General features: G+C 45.4%; 2 protein-coding genes across 6 annotated transcripts in view; one reads left to right on the top strand and one right to left on the bottom strand.

Moving 5' to 3' along the window:
- Nucleotides 1-384: 384 nt before the first annotated feature.
- Nucleotides 385-8,523, bottom strand: PDZD11 (PDZ domain containing 11). Its single transcript, XM_070726266.1, has 7 exons — nt 8,283-8,523; nt 6,860-6,989; nt 6,549-6,632; nt 6,377-6,433; nt 4,030-4,128; nt 2,304-2,364; nt 385-1,655 (listed from the first exon to the last, which is right to left on the bottom strand). Exons 2-7 carry the CDS (start codon nt 6,956-6,958, stop codon nt 1,621-1,623), a joined length of 435 nt encoding a protein of 144 aa, XP_070582367.1. The 5' UTR covers nt 6,959-6,989; nt 8,283-8,523; the 3' UTR covers nt 385-1,620.
- A 623-nt stretch (nt 8,524-9,146) lies between these two features.
- Nucleotides 9,147-22,040, top strand: part of LOC139153468 (chromosome-associated kinesin KIF4-like) — a 73,128-nt gene continuing 60,234 nt past the window's right edge. For 2 of the 5 annotated variants that reach the window (XM_070727433.1, XM_070727431.1), the window contains exons 1-3: nt 9,212-9,437; nt 15,950-16,092; nt 19,092-19,206. In XM_070727433.1, coding sequence (XP_070583534.1) covers nt 15,967-16,092; nt 19,092-19,206 — 241 coding nt within the window. In that variant the 5' untranslated portion in view covers nt 9,212-9,437; nt 15,950-15,966. Of the gene's footprint in view, nt 9,438-15,949; nt 16,093-19,091; nt 19,207-22,040 lie in introns of all 5 variants that reach the window. The other 3 variants (XM_070727432.1, XM_070727430.1, XM_070727435.1) reach the window with 3 other exon arrangements.

Genomic DNA, 22,040 nt, shown 5'->3' with positions numbered 1-22,040 from the left:
ACACCAACACAACTAGACACAAGAACAGTTTTTTTCCTAACGCCATCACTCTGCTAAACAAAAAAAAGCTTTCAAAAAGACCAAATGTAAGTACCTAAAATGAACAATTTGCAGTCCGGGTCAAATAGACCTGGGAACATAGCATTAGGGTGTGTTTTTGAACAGAACAGCAAGGTTAAGTATTGGATTTGTACTGTTTGTTGTTATGGCTGGATGTCATTCCTGTCACCAATGCGGAGTTAAATTCAGCCCATAAATTCTTATCCTGCTCAGAGAGTGAAAAATATCTGCCTCTACCTAGGATCGAACTCACAGCCTCCCGTTTGTGAGGCGAGATCTCCACCTCTAGGCCCACCATAGCACTCATACACACGCCAGTCAGTATGATAGGAATACTTTTTTTTATTAAAGATGGAAAGTTATCCAAATCAGGGCCCCGATTACAAAAACCCAAGGAAGAGAAGACAATGTGGCAATGCAGCTTTGAAGCAGTGGGGAGCTTAGGAGGATTAAAATATATATACATATATATCTGTCCCTTCTAAGGCTGAACTGCAAGTCCCAAGTCCATGAAAAACAGCCATTATTTGTTCTTTGGGTTTACAAGGAGTTTTTTGGGTGGATCAAAGGCCAAACTCCGGAAGGGAACTCTTTTCTAGGCAAACCCTCTGCTCAGGTGAAGATCTACACAACTCCCTCCTGTTAACGCCTTAATGGCAAGAAGAAGAAAAAAAAGGACAGAAGCACCATGTAATCTATCTTCTCTAAAATCAAAGTACCAACTATTCTCCTGAGTTGGAAGAACGAGTAAAACGGGAAGGTGAAGGAGGATTCTTGCTTTGAAGGGGAAACAAAAAAAACCTGGAATTGCCTGCTTTTTGAAAGCAACAGATGTTCATGCCTGGCTGTGAGCCCTGAACCTTCCTCCCGGGCGTCCATTATCCCGAAAGAAATTTTGGAACCCAACAGGTGAACTGGGCGCCTCTGGAGGGCAGGTGCCCGCTCCTCTTCCAATTATGGAGAATAAAGGAAAGGGAAAAAAATGCAGTTCCACAGGGACATACAGCAGGACTGTTGACCATCCATCAGGGATGAGTTGAATTGGTCCGAGATCCCTCGATCTTTTGGTCCACAGGATGAAGTAAAAGGAAAAATGGAGCACTTTTATCTTGGTAGAACTTCCACGATGCATCTGATCGGAGAGGAACTCTTACCACCACCACCATCACCCAAAAAAACCCCTACTTGGGGCCTTCAGAATCCCTCTAAAGGCTCCAAGTAGGGGGTTTTTTGGGTGCTGGTGGTAAGAATTATTTATTTATTTATTAGATTTGTATGCCGCCCCTCTCCATAGACTCGGGGCAGCTCACAACAACAATAGAAAACAGTTCATAACAAATCTAACAATTTTAACAATTAAAAAAGAAAACATACATACACACAGACATACCATACTTAAATTGTATAGGCCTGGGGGAGATGATTCAATTCCTCTCCGATCAGATGCATCGTGGAAGTTCTATATATTAGCAATACTAATACACCATGGAATTTCACAAAGGAATGAAAAAATCGGAAGTAGCTGGGCACTGGAGAAAGGTGGTCATCTGGAAGGGACATCTAGTGGACTGTTCTCTCCTTTTGCCTGTGGTAATCTGGAACAAGCAGAAATGAAAACCAGAAAGTCAAATGGCCAGAATGACAAACTCAACAGCCTGCTTCTGGTGGATGGGGGTCAGTGTGAAACTCGACAAGGTGTGGATGAAGACACACACACACCCTCTTTTGGTTGGGGGGGGGGAGTATTGCTACCTTCAACCGGTATTCGGCACAGTGGGCACAGAAGTTGTGTTCCCTCATCCCAGCAACAACCCTTAGACTTATATACCCCTTCACAGTGCTTTTACGGCCCTCTCTAAGCAATTTACAGAGTCAGCCTCTTGCCCCCTAACAATCGGGGTTCTCGTTTTATCCGCCTCAGAAGGACGGAAGGATGAGTCAACCTCGAGCCTGGGGAGATTTGATCTGCCAAATTGCTGGCAGCTGGCAGGCAGTAGAAGTAGTCTGCACTACTGAACTCTAACAACTGTGCCACCATGGCACGTCACAAATGATATGAGTCACGCAGGATATTTTATGTATATATATATGTGACTTCTAAAGCTGCCTTATCTTTGGATTTGAAAATATACATTGCAGTTAAAATCTCTTTAAAAAAAACTATTTTAAAACAAACCAGTGAAAACTATTGAAACAAATCATTTAAAAAATATTTCCCCGTAGAAAGTACCAACAATACTTACTGTACGGAAAGAAACGGACTCTCATAATGATTTCCCGAGCGGTTTTTAAGATCTCTACAGCCTGGGAAAGGGAGGGGGGAGGGAGAGGGAAGAGAAAGAGAGGGAGGGAGAAAGGGAGGGGACAGAGAGAGGTTGACTATTAACAGCAGCAATCATATTGGTCTGGTCTAGTATTTGAAGTTTGAGGCTAGGAACTAGGATAGTGTAAATTCATATTTGGCCTTAGCCACGAAAGCTGGCTGGGTGACCATATGGCTGGTCCCTCACTCTCAGTCCAGATTGGCTCACAGGATTGTTATTGTGGGGGAAATAGGAGGAAGAAGTCCTAGGTTTGTCGCCTTGAGTTGTTCATAAAAATAATAAAAAGCAGGACATAAAATAAATAAATAAATAAATAAGGCTTCCTTGATGGATTTCAGCAGCCCTTAAAGAGTGCAAAACAATCTTCCACCCAGCCGTGGAGTGACTGTGCTGTGGTTATCTCAGGGACGCCTTCTGTCGCACGAATCCCAGCGAACAGTTAGGTCCCACAGAGTGGGTCTTCTCCGGGTCCTGTCAACTAAAGAATGTCGCTTGGCGGGACCCAGGGGAAGAGCCTTCTCTGTGGCGGCCCCGGCCCTCTGGAACCAACTCCCCCCAGAGATTAGAATTGCCCCCACCCTCCTCACCTTTCGTAAGCTTCTTAAAACCCACCTCTGCCGCCAGGCATGGGGGAATTGAGATACTCTTTCCCCCTAGGCCTTTACAATTTTATGCATGGTATGTCTGTATGTATACTTATCAACCCTGATAAGACGGAGTGGCTGTGGGTTTTGCCTCCCAAGGACAATCCCATCTGTCTGTCCATCACCCGGGGGGGGGGGGGAAATCATTGACCCCCCCTCAGAAAGGGTCCGCAACTTGGACGTCCTCCTCGATCCACAGCTCACATTAGAGAACCATCTTTCAGCTGTGGCGAGGGGGGCGTTTGCCCAGGTTCGCCTGGTGCACCAGTTGCGGCCCTATCTGGACCGGGACTCACTGCTCACAGTCACTCATGCCCTCATCACCTCGAGGCTCGACTACTGTAACGGTCTCTACATGGGGCTACCTTTGAAAAGTGTTCGGAAACTTCAGATTGTGCAGAATGCAGCTGCGAGAGCAGTCATGGGCTTCCCCAGGTATGCCCATGTCATACCAACACTCCGCAGTCTGCATTGGTTGCCGATCCGTTTCTGGTCACACTGCTGCACGAATCCCAGCGATCGATTAGGTCCCACAGAGTTGGCCTTCTCCGGGTCCCGTCAACTAAACAAGGTCGGTTGGCGGGCCCCAGGGGAAGAGCCTTCTCTGTGGCGGCCCCGACTCTCTGGAACCAGCTCCCCACAGAGATTAGAACTGCCCCTACCCTCCTTGCCTTTTGCAAACTCCTCAAAACCCACCTTTGTCATCAGGCATGGGGGAATTGTGATATCTCCCCCGGGCCTATACATTTTATGTATGGTATGTTTGTAGGTATGTCTGCTTAAAAATGGGGTTTTCTTAACTACTTTAAATTGTAAATTATCAGATTTGTTATGAATGGTTTTATTGTGTTGTGAGCCCCGAGTCTTCGGAGAGGGGTGGCATAAAAATCTAATAAGTAAGTAAGTAAGTAAGTAAGTAAGTAAGTAAGTAAGTAAGTAAGTAAGTAAGTAAGTAAGTAAAGAAATAAATAACCACCCCCAAACAGCCATATTCCTCTCACCTTGCTGTGCTCGATATCTTGGAAGTCCACACTGTTCACAGCCAGGACCTGATCGCCCTCCTGCAGCCCAGCTCGATGAGCGTCAGAATCTGGGATCACCTAGCACAGGAGAGAAGAGAGAGTGCCACATTGCAGAGACTGGTCAAACAGCCTTTTCCTCCACTTAAGGATAACAGATTTTAATCTAGATTTAACAAATGGATAATAGATTTTATAGTTCAGAATCTGGGGGAGAGGGATGCACAAGGCCAGGGAGGGCGAAGTCAAGACATTGTATTGTTTCCTTTGCCCAGGAATGTGTCTAGATAAATGTTTGTAATATTTTAGGATTTTATATTTCCTATTTTTGTTGGAATATTCATGAGCTGGAAGAGTCATGTGGTACCTCAGTCTACATTGAATTAGGTCTGCTAAGGAGAGTTACTAACAATGTCTCTCTCCATGAAGCCTGTCTGTCTAAACTGAACTCTTCATTATGCTAGGATGTCTGTAAGAGGTATACTCTCAACTTCCTGTAGAGACAAATGTATGGTACTGTAAATATTTTGATATGATTGTAAAGATATTATTTGAATCAGCTAAATGAAGTCAACTGGGAGCTTCTGGTTCATTAACAGAGATAAAATTCTGTGACAATTTTGATATTTTCAATCTCTTGGGTTTTTATCAAAACTTGATGTGAGTATGTCGTGCAGTAAATAAATAATAGGGAAAAAATTATTTGGATTAAGGCAAAATAATGTAAAGGGGAACTGAAAAGGCCCAAATGACATCTTGATTCTCATTTTGAAACCTAAAACAATCAGGAATCAGCTAAAACAAGTTACATACAATCCCATATATTCTATTTCGGCTTCAGTTTCTGTTGAATTACTGTATTTTTCGGAGTGTAAGATGCACTTCGCCCCCCCCCCCCCAAAGAGGGTGGAAACGCTGGTTCATGTTAATATGCAGCTGCGAGAGCAATCTTGGGCTTTCCCAAATATGCCCATGTTACACCAACACTCCGCAGTCTGCATTGGTTGCCGACCAGTTTCCGGTCACAATTCAAAGTGTTGGTTATGACCTATAAAGCCCTTCATGGCACCGAACCAGATTATCTCAGGGACTGCCTTCTGCTGCACGAATCCCAGCGACCAGTTAGGTTCCACAGAGTGGGTCTTCTCTGGGTCCCGTCAAGTAAACTATGTCGCTTGGCGGGACCCAGGGGAAGAGCCTTCTCTGTGTCGGCGCCGGCCCTCTGGAACCAACTCCCCCCAGAGATTAGAATTGCCCCCATCCTCCTTGCCTTTCGTAAGCTTCTTAAAACCCACTTCTGCCGTCAGGCATGGGGGGACTGAGATATTCTTTCCCCCTAGGCCTTTACAATTTTATGCATAGTATGTATGTTTGGTTTTATAATAAGGGTTTTTAACTGTTTTAATATTGGATTGTTATATGCTGTTTTTATTACTGTTGTTAGCCGCCCCAGTCTACGGAGAGGGGAGGCATACAAATCCAATCAATCAATCAATCAATCAATCAATCAATCAATCAATCAATCAATCATATACTGAGTACATCCATTTTTTGGCCTCCCAAAGCCCTGCCCGAAAATGGGGTGCACAGAGGGTTTGGGAGGTCTGCAGAATGCTCCCGGGGCCTGGGAGAGGACAAAACTTTTTTCTTACTTAACTCTTGTGTCTTATACACAAGGTGTGTCCTATAGTCTGAAAAATATGGTACATCCTACGGTCCAATGTTTTGAAGGAAGCCACACAAAACTAAGTGGCCTTTCCTTCTGTGTAAACATACAGGGGGAAAAAAACCCTGACAGAAGCTGTCCTACTTCTCCATTGCAGTTTTTTCAAACAGAAATGGGATGATGACTAAATAGGCCCTAAGTCTGGGGTCAGCAACCCACATGTGGCTCTTTCATACCTCTGCTGCGGCTCCGTCACTCAAAATATGCGTCACAACTGCCAATGCGCGACACCCACCAATGCATAATTTATTAAGCTTTACGACCCCCAGTAGACCAACCATGGATAAATCCAAGAAAAGAAAAGTTTCTAAAGAAAACAGAATCTTTAATTCAACTATATTTGCTAGTTTTGTGGCCGCTCAGGAAATAGTGAGACATGGGAAGAGTTTTGTGGCTTCTGGTATTTTCTTTTCTGTATGAAAGGGGTCCAGATGACTCTCGAGGGTTTAAAGTTGCTGACCCCTGCCCTAGGCATCTGGCTAGAGAAGATAAAGGAAGAGGTCCCAGATTCTGCAACCAACATAGAATCGCAAATCCCAATTCACGTGCTTAAGGAGGAAGGAAGATTGGCCAGGAACCAGAGTGAGACAAAAGAAAATGTACCTTTGAGATGAAAATACCCAACTGAGAAGCTTTTCCTCCTCGGATGTTAAAGCCCAGCTAGGAAGAAAAAAGAAACAGAGAAAGCTGGCATAAAAATGGAATTGTTTCTTTCAAATGTTACGAATTTGCTGCTCAACATGGATCTCCTCTCTGAGAAGGAGTCAAGTCTCACCTGAGCCCCTGAAGGCTTTTTCAGGATGATGGTACGAGGTAGGAACTGAGTTAACTCGTTGTTGTAATCTGAATGGTAAATCCTCTAGGGAAAAATCAAAGGACACACCAAAAAATAGCACTGTGGGTTCCATTCTGGGAAATATAAAATCTTCCTGGTATGTACCCCTCCCACTGGTTCTATCAAGAGGAAAGCATCAGAATTATTGTGCTTGCTGCAAAATATGTCTTTTTAAATATATACATCAAATCCAAGCAAGGCAGATCACCCAAAGGTTACTAAAAACCAGAAGGGAATGCACAGTGACCCACCTCATGAGGGGGAATCCATGTTGGAGGATTTTCATACGGAGGGAGGAAGACCACTGGGTAATCATCATAGGGGATCCGGCTACTGCCTCCCATATCCATGTTGGCTCAGTTGAGAAACAGGAAAACTCACCTAGCAGGAGAGATCAGAAGGATTTCCACCAACAATAATAATTAATGATCCCCCCCCTCCAGACATAGACATACAGTAGCTGTTCTTTGGAACTATTTGCACAAGAGAACAAATGCATCTTATCCATTTTTGCTTCTGGCTTAAAAACCACTTCTGGATCTTTTTGTGCTCAAGAAGAAAACAACCTGAAATTCTGCCTTTGGGATTTGACAATTAAATAGGTTTGTTGTTACTGAAATGGTTACTATACATGTAAAAGTAAATCGTTGAGGCTGTATTATACTATTTTTATTGTATACACTGAAAAGTTTGGAGGGAAGGCTTTACACCCTATTTTTACCATTACCCCATTCCTTTACTCAGTTCCCTATTATATGTTTTCATTTCTATTCTATATTCTCTCTCTAAATATATATACTGTACAACTTTTTAATACAATATGTATGTATGTATGTATGTATGTATGTATGTATGTATGTATGTATATACAGATGTACATAGAGGCGTGTGTGTGTATACCATGTTTTCCCCAAAATAAGACCCTGTCTTATTTTTTTACCCCCCTCCCCCGAAATAAGCACTTGGACTTACTGCCATGGACTCAAAAGCACGATTGGCCTTATTATCAGGGGATGTCTTATTTTGGGAGAAATAGGACAAACACACACACGGCCATGTATATAAATACACAAACACACACATACATGTTTTTGTATACATACCAATTTTGTCGTGTACATGATGTACACTGACAATAAAGGCTATTATTATTACATATACACATGTATACAAACGTGTGCGTGTATGTTGTGTTTTCCTCAAAATAAGACCCTGTTGCCATGCACTCAAAATTGGGATAATTATTGGGGGGGGGGGACTGGGACAGGACACATACACAACCATATTAGAACGGAACAGAAAACAATAGAATTCTTTATTGGTCAAGTGTGATTGGACACAAAGACAATTTGTCTTTGGTGCAGACACTTTCAGTATACATAAAAGAAACGATAATAGTAATATTATATACATATTAATCAATTTCCTATATACAGGAAATATACACAGAGCAATTTTTATTGATAAATACAGCACACATTATAGAGAATTGGGGGCCTCCCGTCCCTAAGGCCTTTCGGTCGTAAAACGAGGACACTGAAGGAAGTAAAGGGAGGACGGAACTCCAAAGGCCCGGCCGCCGTTCCGTCCTTCCCTCATTTCCCTCCTCAGGAAAGGAAGCTCTCCCACAGCGTCTCTTGAATCCCCGCAGCCCCGACTCTTCCGAGAACCGACCTGGCTCCGCCTCAAGTCTCCGTGAGTTCCGCAGGCCACCCTCGTCGCTCCCTTTCCGCGGTCCCAAATTTTGGGCCTGGCTTTCCAAGGGAAGGAGACGGCCGCGAATCGGCCTCGCCCTCAGTTCAGCTTCAGCCACCCCCCGCACCGGTTTCACCAGCTGGTTCTGAGGGAATCCGGGAGGTTCCACCTCCCATTTTCCTCCCCTCTTCCTCCAATCTAAGCAGGCCCTTCCTCACCAGCAGAGCCAATCAGGAGGAGGGAAAGGCGTCCCTTCTGTACTATTGGTTCGCCTGTTTTTGCCCTGCGGTAAGACGGCGCTCGGATTGGCTGGAAGCGCGAGGGAAGGAAAGGTTTCCGCTGCTGAGGGGGGATAGCCATGGCAACGGCGGCGGGGAACGTAACACAAACGGCCATCACTGACAAAGTACCCTTTTAATAATAATAAAAAGGACGCACTTCATCCAGGCCACGTGACGTGAAGTGGGCTGGGCTAAAATTGTTTTTTATACAGTACATTGTTTTTATTATTACTGTGAGCCGCCCCGAGTCTGCGGAGAGGGGCGGCATACAAATCTAATAAATAATAATAATAAAAGGGCGGTTTTGGTAGTCGCCTTCGTACGCCATAGAGTCCGGAGGGCTAGAGTAACGCCACTCAGGGGTCAGAAAAATGGCGGCCGCGATTATTTCCCTCAGGGAGCAGAAAAGGCCACCGTCCTTTGCGCCGCCTTATCCCCACCGAGAAACCGCCCGCAACGCCCCTTCCAGCCCCGACCGCCACATTGAGAATCATTTGGTGGTTTTCCCAACCTCAAAAAAACCCTCCACCATCTATTAAAAAAAACACAGGCTAATGCGCACGCGCCACTAGGGGGGGTGTGTGTGCGCGCGCCGTTATGACGTCACACCCTACGTACCCCGCCCCCAGGCTTGGCGCCACTTTGAAATGCCGGACGTGAAGGAGGGAGGCTGCTAACCGTCGGCATTTGAGACCAGCGGGGCGCTTCGCTCCCTCCTTCACGCCGGGGGGAGCCGCGCCCGGAAGGCTTCGGGAACGCCGCCTGATGGAAGAAGAGGCGCCCGTCGTTCCCCGCCTTCTGTATCTGTGTTTGTAAGGGGGTGTTTCTCCTGCGTAACCAACAACCTAGTCAGGTAGGCCTGGGTTGTCGTTCCGGGGGTCTTTTCCTGATAACCGGGGGCTTTTGAGGGCCTGGCCCTTCGGAGCAAGGAACCTCCCGGGACGGGAAAGGAAGACAGCCAGCCAGCCCTTGGCCGGAGCTGGGGTACGCCTTGCTTATCCCCTCCCCTGTCTTCTCTTCCGAGGGATTCCTGAAGAAGAATATGTCAGAAGAAATCCTCTCTGGGGGCTTTGACATTCCCCCCCCTCGGACTTTTAAAATTTGAGGTGGGGAGGCTATTAAGAAGCGAGGCTCCTTTTGGGAAGAGGTCACCCCTTTCCACACACACACATACCCAACGTTTTCTCCCAAAATTATTTGGCTGGAGAATTCTGAGAGTTCACAAGTCTTAGTTGCCGAGTTAAAGTAAATGGGTGAACCAAAGTTAACTTGGATGAAGGCCCAAGGCTTTGGTTCAGGTCACTATAACCTTGGCTATTATTGCTTTCTGTATAATCAGCAGCTGCAGCTACGATAAGGAAGTAGGGAAAATGTGTAGGGGGGACTTGCTTACTGGAAATGTGCTTTTGTGCTTTTGTGCTGGTATAAGATCCTCTTTTTATGTGAGGAGAAACAGGATGTTCCCATGTACACATGCCAACTGATGATATATATCGAAAACTGTTATTTTCCACAAACTGTTATAACCATATATGGCAACTTATGCTCCCCCAAGCTACTGTGTATTCCAAGGGTATATAAGATAGTTTCTGACACCCATTCGGGGTTCAGGCCATTTATTTTGTTATCTTGTGCTTGAACCTGCGCAATAAACCTTTCCTTCATCTAAAGTGCTGGCTTCTGTCTCGTCAATTCTACAACAGAGTCCCTGATAGAGACAGAGCGCTAGAAACCAGGAAATTATTAGCTGAAATGGCAGAGAAAGGAGACAGCTTTGTGTCAGATAATAGTAAAAATAAAAATTCCTGAAAAACTTGGAAAGACTTGGACTTTCCTTCATGGGAAATCTTTTATAACTTTGTTGCTTTTGGTATTGTTTTACGTTTGCTTATTTGCACCCTGTGACATTGATTAAATGTTGTGCCTCATGTTTCTTGACAATGTATCTCTTCTTTTATGTATTATATTCAGATTCTATTTCATCCCATTATTTCCTTATTCTATTTTCTTTCTTATTCTATTCTGTTTTTTTCAACTTATTCTGTTCTATTTTCTTCAACTTATTCTATTCTATTTCATGTGGCTCATTATTGGGTCCATAAGGTGTTCAGAACCAAGACTGCTTGAAGATTTTGCGGGGAGGGGAGTTGCCTTGGTACGTTTGCCCATTGCTCACACAGAAACCATCCCTTTCCCCCTCCTGTCTGTAGAGCTGGAAAGTCTGGGGAAGGGGTTTTTTTGGGGGGGAGGTAGGGGAGATAATAAAAGGAATGTTACTTTGGGGAACAGGTCAATCCCGTCTACAGTCCTGGTAACCTTTTCTCTACTATTGAAAGGCTTGGGAGATTCGGGTTGGGCCTTTGACTGCCAAAAGAGAATTCATGGTTAGTGAGAAATTGCAGAGAAGAATAGAATTTGTGACTTTTTAAAAAAACAAACCACACTCTGTAACAAACCACTGTCTATAGCAAACCACACCCATGCAAGGGTGTTCCTCCTCATATAGGTTACAGCCTAACCCCTTTTAATATCACAATGTAATTACACACATTTTCTTTAACATTACTTTGTGCTTCTTATTTAACCATAGTTTGTTAATCTGCAATGACAATATAACACGGTTTGGTCTCTTTCTTTTGCACCGTTTGTTTCACCTGATACCAATCATCCACATAATTTGTTCTTTTCCTTCCCAGATATTATTTCAAGTCTATGTTGGCTAGTTCCCTTTAAATAACTCAATACCTCTTTAAGACCCTTCCTTCCATCCATCTTCTCTTCCTTCCTTCTATCCCTCTCCCCCTTCCTTCCTTCCTTCCATCCATCATTTCTTCCTTCCTTCTATCCCTCTCTTCCTTCATTCCATCCATCATTTCTTCCTTCTTCTATCCCTCTCCCCCTTCCTTCCCTCCATCTTCTCTTCTTTCCTTCTATCCCTCTCCCCCTCCCTCCCTCCCTCTTTGGAGTAGGCGAAACTTCAATGGGCTCTTCCCCGTAGTGGATCCTGAGGCTTCAGTGCCACGAACCCCCCCTCCCCTCCGTGAAGAAAGGTGAATCCCCCGCCGGTGTCCCCCTCTGCTCAAACCCCTCCCGCACAGGGATGGAGGCACCAATTCACTGGATGGTGGTTTAATACCACTCTTCATGATCAGCCAAATGCAGCAATAAACTCCGTCCTTCCACCCGCTGCCTTCCCTTCTTCAAAAGTTCCAACTCTTTTGATTGTCTATCTTTGTTCAAAAAAACCCCCATTGGAGTCTGCAAGGCCAATGAGTGACCCAAAGATAAGTCAGGTGACTCGTGGCAAGACTTGCGGCACAGGGTTTTAGCCAGAATTATTTGGAAGCTACGGCAAAACATATTCACCCACAGCTAAAGCGGAATCTTTGTTAAGATTGATGTTGGGTTTAGCAGTATAAATAGGCCCTAGGATAAAGCATTTGAATTTGGAATGTGCTTACTTAAATGCAAGCTTAGATGAAGGTGTCTATATAAAACAGTCACAAGGTTTTGAATTGAGTAATGGGAATAAAGTTAAAGAAAGCTTTGTACGGTTTTGAAGCAGTGTTTGGAACAAGCTGGAATGCTTGTTTGAGTGAGAGGCCTGATATTGCCTACGCCAGTGTCTCCCAACCTTGGCAACTTGAAGGTGTCAGAATTCCCAGAATTCTCCAGCCAGCATTCGCTGGCTGGGGAATTCTGGGAGTTGAAGTCCAAATATCTTCAAGTTGCCAAGGTTGGGAAACACCGGTGTAGGCAATGGGTGCAGGAAGAGCAGTAAACCTGCAGGCAAGGATTGGAAGGGTCTTAAAGAGGTATTGAGTTATTTAAAGGGAACTAGCCAACATAGACTTGGGATAATACCTGGGAAGGAAAAGAACAAATTATGTTGGTGATTGGTATCAGGTGAAACAAATGGTGCAAAAGAAAGAGACCAAACCCTGGTATATTGCCACTGCAGATTAACAAACTATGTTAAAATAAAAAACCGTTGGAGTCTCCATTGCCAAAGGGTTTTTCCCCCCCTCCAGCCGCCTCTCCTCCCTTTCAGAAGCGCCCAGGGAGTGTAGAAATGCAAAAGTGCATTTTGGCACAGAAGGGAGAAAAAATCTAGGAGCGCTGTTTGTGTGTGTGTGTGTGTGTGTGTAGAAATGCAAAAGTGCATTTTGGCACAGAAGGGAGAAAAAATCTAGGAGCGCTGTTTGTGTGTGTGTAGAAATGCAAAATTATGGTTTTGCCACAAAAGGGAGAAAAAAATCTAGGAGCGCTTTGTGTGTGTGTGTGTGTGTAGAAATGCAAAAGTGCATTTTTTCACAGAAGGGAGAAAAAATCTAGGAGCGTGTGTGTGTGTGTGTGTGTGTGTGTATGTGTAGAAATGCAAAAGTGCATTTTTTCACAGATGGGAGAAAAAATCTAGGAGCGCTGGGTATTTGTGTTTCTGTGTGTGTGTGTGTGTGTAGAAATGCAAAAGTACATTTTGGCACAGAAGGGAGAAAAAATCTAGGAGCACTTTGTGTGTGTGTGTGTAGAAATGCAAAAGTACATTTTGGCACAGAAGGGAGAAAAAATCTAGGAGCACTTTGTTTGTGTGTGTGTGTGTGTGTGTGTGTGTGTGTAGAAATGCAAAAGTACATTTTGGCACAGAAGGGAGAAAAAATGTAGGTGCTTTTTGAAGTTGAGAAGATGAGCAATGCTTTTTGAGCGGGATTGCACACACACAAGGACCTCAGGGAGGAGGAGGTGTGTGTGAGAAAGGGGGGTGGGGTGGGACATTTTGCCTGCACCAGTTGGGAGAAGCTCTTTCTTCCGCAGCCTTTGATCTCTTGACAATTGACGGCTGCCTTTTCTCCCTCTCCGAAGGGCCCCTGGCTGTTCCTCCCAGCCCTTGTGTCACAAAAAAACCCCACATTCAGCATGGGACACTTCTCCGCCAGCCAATCAGAAGGGTCCTAACAAAATGCTACTTTGGGAAGGAAAGAATGCGACAATTCACCTCCTCTTGAGTGATGCTAAATCTTTAAAAAGCTAATTTGTGAGGTCCAGGGACCCTCCAGGGCATCTAGATGAGCCTCTTTCGCACCCACACATACCTACACACTGCAGAACTGGGGTGGAGAGGGGGCTTTGAGGGAGAAAGAGGGGGAGGTCTAATGATCCTGCCCCATTCCCACAGAGAGAGAGGTCCGGACATGCTCTGGGCATCTAAACGATCCCATGCCACTTTTCACTCCCTCCTTCATTCGTCATGAGGGTCCCCAGAAGTGGGGTGGGGAGGGGGCTTTGGGAGCTCTTTCACAAACACACACACACATACAAACCAGTTCTACTCAGCAGCCCTCCTCAAGCAGGAAACTGATACACAATCATAGAGATGGATGGGACCTCAGAGGCCATCTAGCCCAACCCCCTTCTCAATCAGTAGACTGTTACAGAATGATAGAGTTGGAGGGGACCTCAGAGGCCATCTAGTCTGACCTGCTGCTCAAGAAGGAGATTTCTACAGAATCACGGAGATGGAGGGGACTACAGGGGTCATCTAGTCCAACCCTCTGCTCAAGCCTATGACATCTACAGACTCCCATACAAATTATTAACAAGAGTTGGAATGGACCCTGGAGAGAAAGAGAGAGAAATGTGAAGGGAGTTTGAGAGGACCATGTGGCAGAGAGTTCCGCCGGCCAGTTTAGCAGCTCAGAAATTTGTCAAATGTATATGGGTGGAAGACGGGGTGAGGCTAGATGACCTCTAAGGTCCCTTCCAAATGTTGTTGAATGTGTATGGGTGGAGGGTGAGAGTGGCCCCCTAGCCCCACTTCTGGGGGCCTCAGAGGTTTTGCCTCTCTTTGCAAACACTTTCTTTCAAGCAGGGGACCTCATAGGTCATCTAGTCCAACCCCCTTCTGAAGCACGAGACTGATAGAGAACCATAGAGATGGAGGGGACCTCAGAGACCATCTAGTTGGACCCTCTCCTGAAGCAGAAAACTGATACAGAATGATAGAGTTGGAGGGGACCTCAGAGGCCATCTAGTCCAACCCTGCTCAAGCTGACTGATTGTGTATCAGTCTCCTGCTTGAGAAGGGGGTTGGACTAGATGGCCTCTGAGGTCCCCTCCATCTCTATGTGTATCAGTCTCCTGATTGAAAAAGGGGTTGGGTTAGATGGCCTCTGAGGTCCCTTCCAACTCTATCATTCTGTATCAGTCTCCTGCTTGAGAAGGGGAATTGGACTAGATGGCCTCTGAGGCCCCCCTCCATCTCTCATTCTGTATCAGTCTCCTGTTAGAGCAGAGGGTCCGACTAGATGCCCTCTGAGGTCCCTTCCATCTCTATGATTGTGTATCAGTCTCCTGCTTGGGAAGGGCTGCTGAGTAGAACTGGGAAAACCTTGACTATACGCACTTTTGTTGGCAGGGTGATTATAATGTTAGCAATATTCATATGAGGGATTCTGTTATCAGCCTCTGCTGCACGAATCCCAGCGACCAGTCAGGTCCCACAGAGTGGGTCTTCTCCGGGTCCCGTCAACTAAACAATGTTGCTTGGCGGGACCCAGGGGAAGAGCCTTCTCTGTGGCGGCCCCGGCCCTCTGGAACCAACTCCCCCTGGAGATTAGAACTGTCCCCACCCTCCTTACCTTTTGTAAGCTGCTTAAAACCCACCTCTGCCGCCCGGCATGGGGGAATTGAGATCCTCTTTTCCCCTAGGCCGTTACAATTCTATGCATGGTATGTCTGTATGTATGTTTGGTTTTCATAATAATGGGTTTTTAACTGTTTTTAGTATTGGATTATTATTGTATGCTGTTTTATTATTGCTGTTAGCCCGCCCCGAGTCTGCGGAGAGGGGTGGCATACAAATCCAATAAATAAAATAAACAAATTAGTAGATGTAGGTTGCTGATTTTGATGGTGGGTTGTCTGTCTGTCTGTCTGTGATCCATGTAGATCTTGCCTGGAGTCTGTAAGATTCATCACTGATCTTCATTGTGGTGAAATGGCCCTTAATTCAATAACAATATTCAGCTGTAGTTTTGGAATTTTAATTTTTTCTTTTCTGTTGTACTCTTCAAATATCGACCAGAGCTGGCTTAATGAAATGCTCAGAAAAGCTTTTTAACTCGATGGCTTTTGTGTACTACATCTGGCATTTCCTTTTTAAAAGAATAAACAAGTTCTGATAGAGGGAGGTGGGGAAAAGGACATTTTTGCACAAAGCTTCTCCTTTCTACACGGTTGATCCACACCAACCTATCCATGGACGCCGATGTCGCTGCTTACTGGGGAAAGAAAGGTTTGGGGGGTGGGTGGGGTGGGGAGCTGCACTTGTTTATTATTTTTTAAAATAACATTTGTGATTTCTTTCAGGAAGGTACGGATACAAAATGATGCCTAAAGGGGAAGACACTGCAATCCCGGTCAAGGTAGCGTTGAGATGCCGTCCGCTCCTCCCAAAAGAAATTGCAGACGGTTGCCAGATGTGTTTGTCTTTTGTCCCTGGGGAGCCACAGGTGAGGGTCTATTCGCAGCTGGCAGGTGCTCTGCATTCTCGACTTCCCAAAGTTGTATGGCTCTCCTGGGAATTTCTCACTGTAGGAAGATCCTCAACTTAAAAGCGTTTTGTTTATTACAAACATAGAAGACTGACGGCAGACGTCATGGTCCATCTAGTCTGCCCTTATACTATTTTCTGTATTTTATCTTACAATGGATCTATGTTTGTCCCAGGCATGTTTAAATTCAGTTACTGTGGATTTACCAACCACGTCTGCTGGAAGTTTGTTCCAAGGATCTACTACTCTTTCAGTCAAATAATATTTTCTCATGTTGCTTTTGATCTTTCCCCCAACTAACTTCAGATTGTGTCCCCTTGTTCTTGTGTTCACTTTCCTATTAAAAACACTTCCCTCCTGAACCTTATTTAACCCTTTAACATATTTAAATGTTTTGATCATGCCCCCCCTTTTCCTTCTGTCCTCCAGACCAGCGTTTCCCAACCGGTGTGCCGCGGCACACTAGTGTGCCGCGAGACATGGCCAGGTGTGCCGCCAAGCTTCAGCTGGGTGGGGCGCTGCCGGTACTTCCGTCCTGGGGCTCCCGCTCGCAGCTGTCCCCCGCCTCCTGCTCGATGCCGCGGTTTTCAGTGCTCCCCTGCTGGGCCCCAAAGAAGGAAGGCAGGAAGAAGGAGAGCTCCATTCTTCGCACCTTTTTCCCGCCTTCCTTCTTTGGGGTCCAGCAGGAGAGCGCCGAAAACCGCGGCATCGAGCAGGAGGCGGGGGACAGCTGCGAGCGGGAGCCCCAGGACGGAAGTACCGGCAGCGCCCCGCCCAGCTGGAGCTTCTCTGGCGTCGACGGCAAGTGTCCGATGGGAGCGGGGGGGGGTGGGGGTGGCCGCAGCGGCCGCAGGCAGTCGCGGGGAGATGGCAGCGGCGAGAGGGATCGCTCTCTCTCTCTCTCTCAGCTGACTGCAAGCGGGAGCCCTGACGGTGGTGGTTGGACGTGCTGCTGGACGTCGTACATGCTGGCGCTGCGTGCCTGGCATATACGGTGTCCAGCACCACGTCCAGCTGCCGCCGTCAGGGCTCCCGCTTGCAGTCAGCTGAGAGAGAGAGAAAGAAAGAGAGACATATAAGAGAGGCAGAGAGAGAGAGAAAGAGAGACAGAGCAAGAAAGAGAGACAGCAAGAGAGGCAGAGAAAGAGAGATAGAGAAAGAGAGAGAGAAAGAGAGACATAGCAAGAGAGGCAGAGAGAGAGAAAAAGAAAGAGAGACATAGCAAGAGAAAAAGAGACTTAGCAAGAGAGGCACAGAGAGAGAGAGAAAGAGAAAGAAAGAGAGACATAGCAAGAGAGACAGAGAGAGAGAAAGAGAGAGAAAGAAAGAGAGATAGCAAGAGAGGCAAAGAGAAAGAAAGAGACATATAGCAAGACAGTGAAAGAGAGAGAGAGAGCAAGAGAGAGAGAAAAAAGCAAGAAAGAGATAGCAAGAGAGACAGAGAGAGAGAGCAAGGGAGAGAGAAAGACATAGAGGAAGGGAAGGAGGGAGAGAGAAAGAGAGCAAAAAAGAGAGGAAGAAAGAAAGAAAGAGGGATGGAGAGAGAGAAAGAAGGGAAGGAAGGAAAAGAGAGAAAGAGGGAGAAATAGAGCGAAAGGGAGGAAAAGTTGTCTAAACTTTTCTTTAGCCCACCCCCCCCCCCTTTCAGTGTTCCCCAGGATTTTGAAAATATGAATAATGTGCCGCGGCTCAAAAAAGATTGGGAAACACTGCTCCAGACTATACAGATGGAGTTCATTAAAATTGAACGGGTCCCAAGACAGGCCACAAGAATGGTGGCCCGTCTTTGGACCTGTTCAATTTTGTCAATATCTTTTTGTAGACGAGGTCTCCAGAACTGAACACAGTATTCCAAATGGGGTCTCACCAGCGCTCTATATAAGGGGATCACAATCTCCCTCTTCCTGCTTGTTATACCTCTATCTATGCAGCCAAGCATCCTGCTTGCTTTTCCTACCGCCCGACCACACTGCTCACCCATTTTGAGACTGTCAGAAATCACTACCCCTAAATCCTTCTCTACTGAAGATTTTGCTAACACAGAACTGCCAATGCAATACTCAGACTGAGGATTCCTTTTCCCCAAGTGCATTATTTTACATTTGGAAACATTAAACTGCAGTTTGATGTAAACTTTGACTCTTCAAAGTTTACAGCGGCGGTGAATAAAATTGCTTGGGACCCTTTTTCCACATTTCTCAACTGTGGCAAGCATCCCCATGGTCACGGGGACAAAATTAGAACTGACCTGTATTTATGACAATTGCAGGAATCCTACTGTCATCCCCCCCCCCTTTGGTAGCCTACTGACAAGCAAAATAGAGTGGGGGGGGGAGCCGGAGTCACGTAACAACTGTGGCCAAATAGCTTGTAAATTGAGGCAAAGCTCATCGACCAGCTGTAGTATTATTATTATTATTATTATTATTATTATTATTATTTATTAGATATGTATGCCGCCCCTCTCCGAAGACTCGGGGCGGCTAACAACAATATAAAAAGACAATGTAAACAAATCTAATATTAAAAAAACAATCTAAAAAACGCCTATTTAAATAACCACTCATACATACAAGCATACCATGTATAAATTCTATAAGCCTAGGGGGAAGGGAAATTTCAATTCCCCATGCCTGACGACAGAGGTGGGTTTTAAGGAGCTTGCGAAAGGCAAGGAGGGTGGGTGCAACTCTGATATCTGGGAGGAGCTGGTTCCAGAGGGTCGGGGCCGCCACAGAGAAGGCTCTTCTCCTGGGTCCCGCCAAACGACAATGCTTAGTCAACGGGACCCGGAGAAGGCCAACTCTGTGGGACCTAACCGGTCGCTGGGATTCGTGTCTTGCTTAGCAGCAGAAATTTTGAGCTCCATTGTGGCCGTAGGACAAGGACTGGGGGAATAACGTGAGTGGACAGGATGGTAGGGTTACAGCTCTTCTCTTTCTGCTCCTTTTCTGCAGGTGATTCTAGGCAGCAACAAATGTTTCACCTATGATTATGTCTTTGATCCATCAACGGAGCAGGAGGAAGTGTTCAATGTTGCTATTGCCCCTCTTATGGATGGGATTTTCTCTGGTAAGACTCTCAACTGCTGTTGGTCATGAGCTCTTTGGAGGAGTTTTCAAACAACCCTTCCACAGAGGTCGCCAAAGACCATCAGAAAACACACATTCCCAATTGTCCTAGGAACTGAGACAACCACCCCTATATCCGTCTCCAGGCTGGTTGAACCACGTGCAAATAGACTACTGCAAATATAAATACCCTCTCCCCCACCCACACACACACTGCTCAAAAATAAATAAAATAAAGGGAATCCTTAAATAACACAACTGCAAGTAAATCAAACTTCTGTGAAATCAAATTGTCCACTTAGGTAGAAAGACTGATTGACAATCCATTTCACATGCTGTTGTGCAAATAGAATAGTAGTGCAAATGAAGTATTCTGTGAGAATATTCCATTCATTCAGATCTAGGATGTGTTATTTGAGGGTTTCCTTTATTTTTTTTGAGCAATATATATAAAATAGGGGTTTCTTATACCAGTGTTTCCCAACCTTGGCCACTTGAAGGTATCTGGACTTCAACTCCCAGAATTCCCCAGCCAGCATTCGCTGGCTGGGGAATTCTGGGAGTTGAAGTCCAAATATCTTCAAGTGGCCAAGGTTGGGAAACACTGTCTTATACTATAGGGCAGTGATGGCGAATGTATGGCACCCGGAGCCTTATCTGCTGGCCCAAACTCATTGCCTAAGCTCAGCTCCAACATGTATGTGTGTTGATTTTTGGCTCGCCCAGAGGCTCTGGGAGGGCGTTTTTGGCTTCCAGAGAGCCTCTGGGGGATGGGAGAGGGCATTTTTACCCTCCCTTGGCTCCATGGAAGCCTTTGAAGCTTGGGAAGGCTAAAACATGAGTCCACTGGGCCCACCAGAAGTTGGGAAACAGGCTGGTTCTGGCCTCCAGAGGGCCTTCTTGGGGTGGGGGAAGTTGTTTCCACCCTCCCCAGGCATTGAATTATGGGTGTGGGCACTCGCGCAAGTATGATAGTGTGCGCGTACGCTCTTTTGGCCCCTGGGGGGAAAAAAGGTTCACCAGCGATGCTATAGCTATCTAGGGTTTTAGCTATCTATTTTAGTGTTAGGTTGGGTTTCACTTTTTATATATATGTATTGTATTTTGTTTATATTATTATAAGCAACTTTATATTGGAATAGATATTGGAGAATAGAATAGATATTGGAATAAAACATTGAAATAGAATAGAATAAATATTAGAGAATAGAAAAGAACATAGATATTGGAATAAAATATCTTTATTTTATAAAGATATTTTAAATAAAATAAAATAGCCCTTCATGGCATCGGACCAGAATATCTCCGGGACCGCCTTCTGACGCACAAATCCCAGCGACTGATTAGGTCCCACAGAGTTGGCCTTCTCCGGGTCCCGTTGACTAAACAATGTCGTTTGGCGGGTCCCAGGGGAAGAGCCTTCTCTGTGGCGGCCCTGACCTTCTGGAACCAGCTCCCCCCTGAGTTTAGAACTGCCCCCACCCTCCTTTGCCTTCCGCAAACTCCTCAAAACCCACCTCTGCTGTCAGTCATGGGGGAACTGAAATATCTTCCCCAGGCCTATACTGTTTATGTATGGTATGTTGTGTGCATGTTTTTTTTAAAAAATTATGGGTTTTTAGCTTTCTAATTATTGAATTTGTATTATATATTGTTTTCTGTTGCTTTTGTGAGCCGCCCCGAGTCTGCGGACAGGGGCGGCATACAAATTTAATAAATAAATAAACAAACAAACAAACAAACAAACAAACAAATAAATATATTGGAATGGAATAGAATAGATATTGGAATAGATATTATAGAATAGAAGGGACCTTGGAGGTCTTCTAGTCTAGCCCCCTGCTCAATCAGGAGAACCTATACTATTTCAGACAAGTGACTGTTTAGACTACTCTTAAGAGCTTCCAGTGACGGAGCACCCACAATTTCTCAAGACAAGCTGTTCCACGTTATTTCTCCTCATTGTTTCTCCTTAATTAAGTTTTTCCTTAATTCCAGGTTGCCCCTATCTCTGATTGGTTTCCAAACGTTGTCCTGCCCTCAGGCGCTTTGGAGAATAATTTGACCTGCTTCTTTGTGGAAGCTGTTCAAATACTGAAACACTGCTACCATGTCCCCCCTAGTTTAGTTTAGTTTAATTGGATTTGTATGCCGCCCCCTCCAATGACTCAAGGCAGTTCCAGCATATATAAAAGACATAATAATACAATTGATCCAATTAATATAATTAAATGTCTTAAAAAATTCTAAAACATTCATTAACATTCACTCAATAAATCACACTAAAAACACTTGTTGGTCGGGGGGGGGGGGGATCTAATGACCCCAGGCCTGGAAACAAAGATGAGTTTTTAAACTCTTTCAGAAGGCAAGGAGGGTGGGGGCAGTGCGAATCTCCGGGGGGAGCTGATTCCAGAGGGCCGGGCCCTCCACAGAGAATGCTCTTCCCCTAGGTCCCACCAGCCGACATTGTTTGATTTACGGGACCCTGAGTAGACCAAAGCTGGCAGGGTGACTAAGCAATGTCGTTTGGTGGGACCCAGGAGAAGAGCCTTCTCTGTGGCGGCCCCGACCCTCTGGAACCAGCTCCTCCCAGATATCAAAGTTGCCCCCACCCTCCTTGCCTTTCGCAAGCTCCTTAAAACCCACCTCTGTCGTCAGGCATGGGGGAATTGAAATTTCCCTTCCCCCCTAGGCTTATAGAATTTATACATGGTATGCTTGTATGTATGAGTGGTTCTTTAAATTGGGGTTTTTTAGATTGTCTTTTAATATTAGATTTGTTTACATTGTCTTTTTATATTGTTGTTAGCCGCCCCGAGTCTTCGGAGAGGG

The sequence above is a fragment of the Erythrolamprus reginae genome, chromosome Z (assembly GCF_031021105.1).
Source record: "Erythrolamprus reginae isolate rEryReg1 chromosome Z, rEryReg1.hap1, whole genome shotgun sequence".
NCBI classification, from domain to species: Eukaryota; Metazoa; Chordata; class Lepidosauria; order Squamata; family Dipsadidae; genus Erythrolamprus; species Erythrolamprus reginae.
The sequence above is the reverse complement of the archived record's forward strand: the minus strand, read 5'-3'. Positions and strand labels throughout refer to the sequence as shown.

Excerpts from the sequence above, each read along its gene's own strand:
- PDZD11 (XM_070726266.1), bottom strand. The coding sequence starts at position 6,958 with ATGGATATGGGAGGCAGTAGCCGGATCCCCTATGATGATTACCCAGTG. Across the intron at positions 4,129-6,376 it reads TGGGTATTTTCATCTCAAAG|GTGATCCCAGATTCTGACGC; the intron begins GTACATTTTCTT and ends CTCCTGTGCTAG. Across the intron at positions 1,656-2,303 it reads AGTCCGTTTCTTTCCGTACA|ATTACCACAGGCAAAAGGAG; the intron begins GTAAGTATTGTT and ends TGCTTGTTCCAG.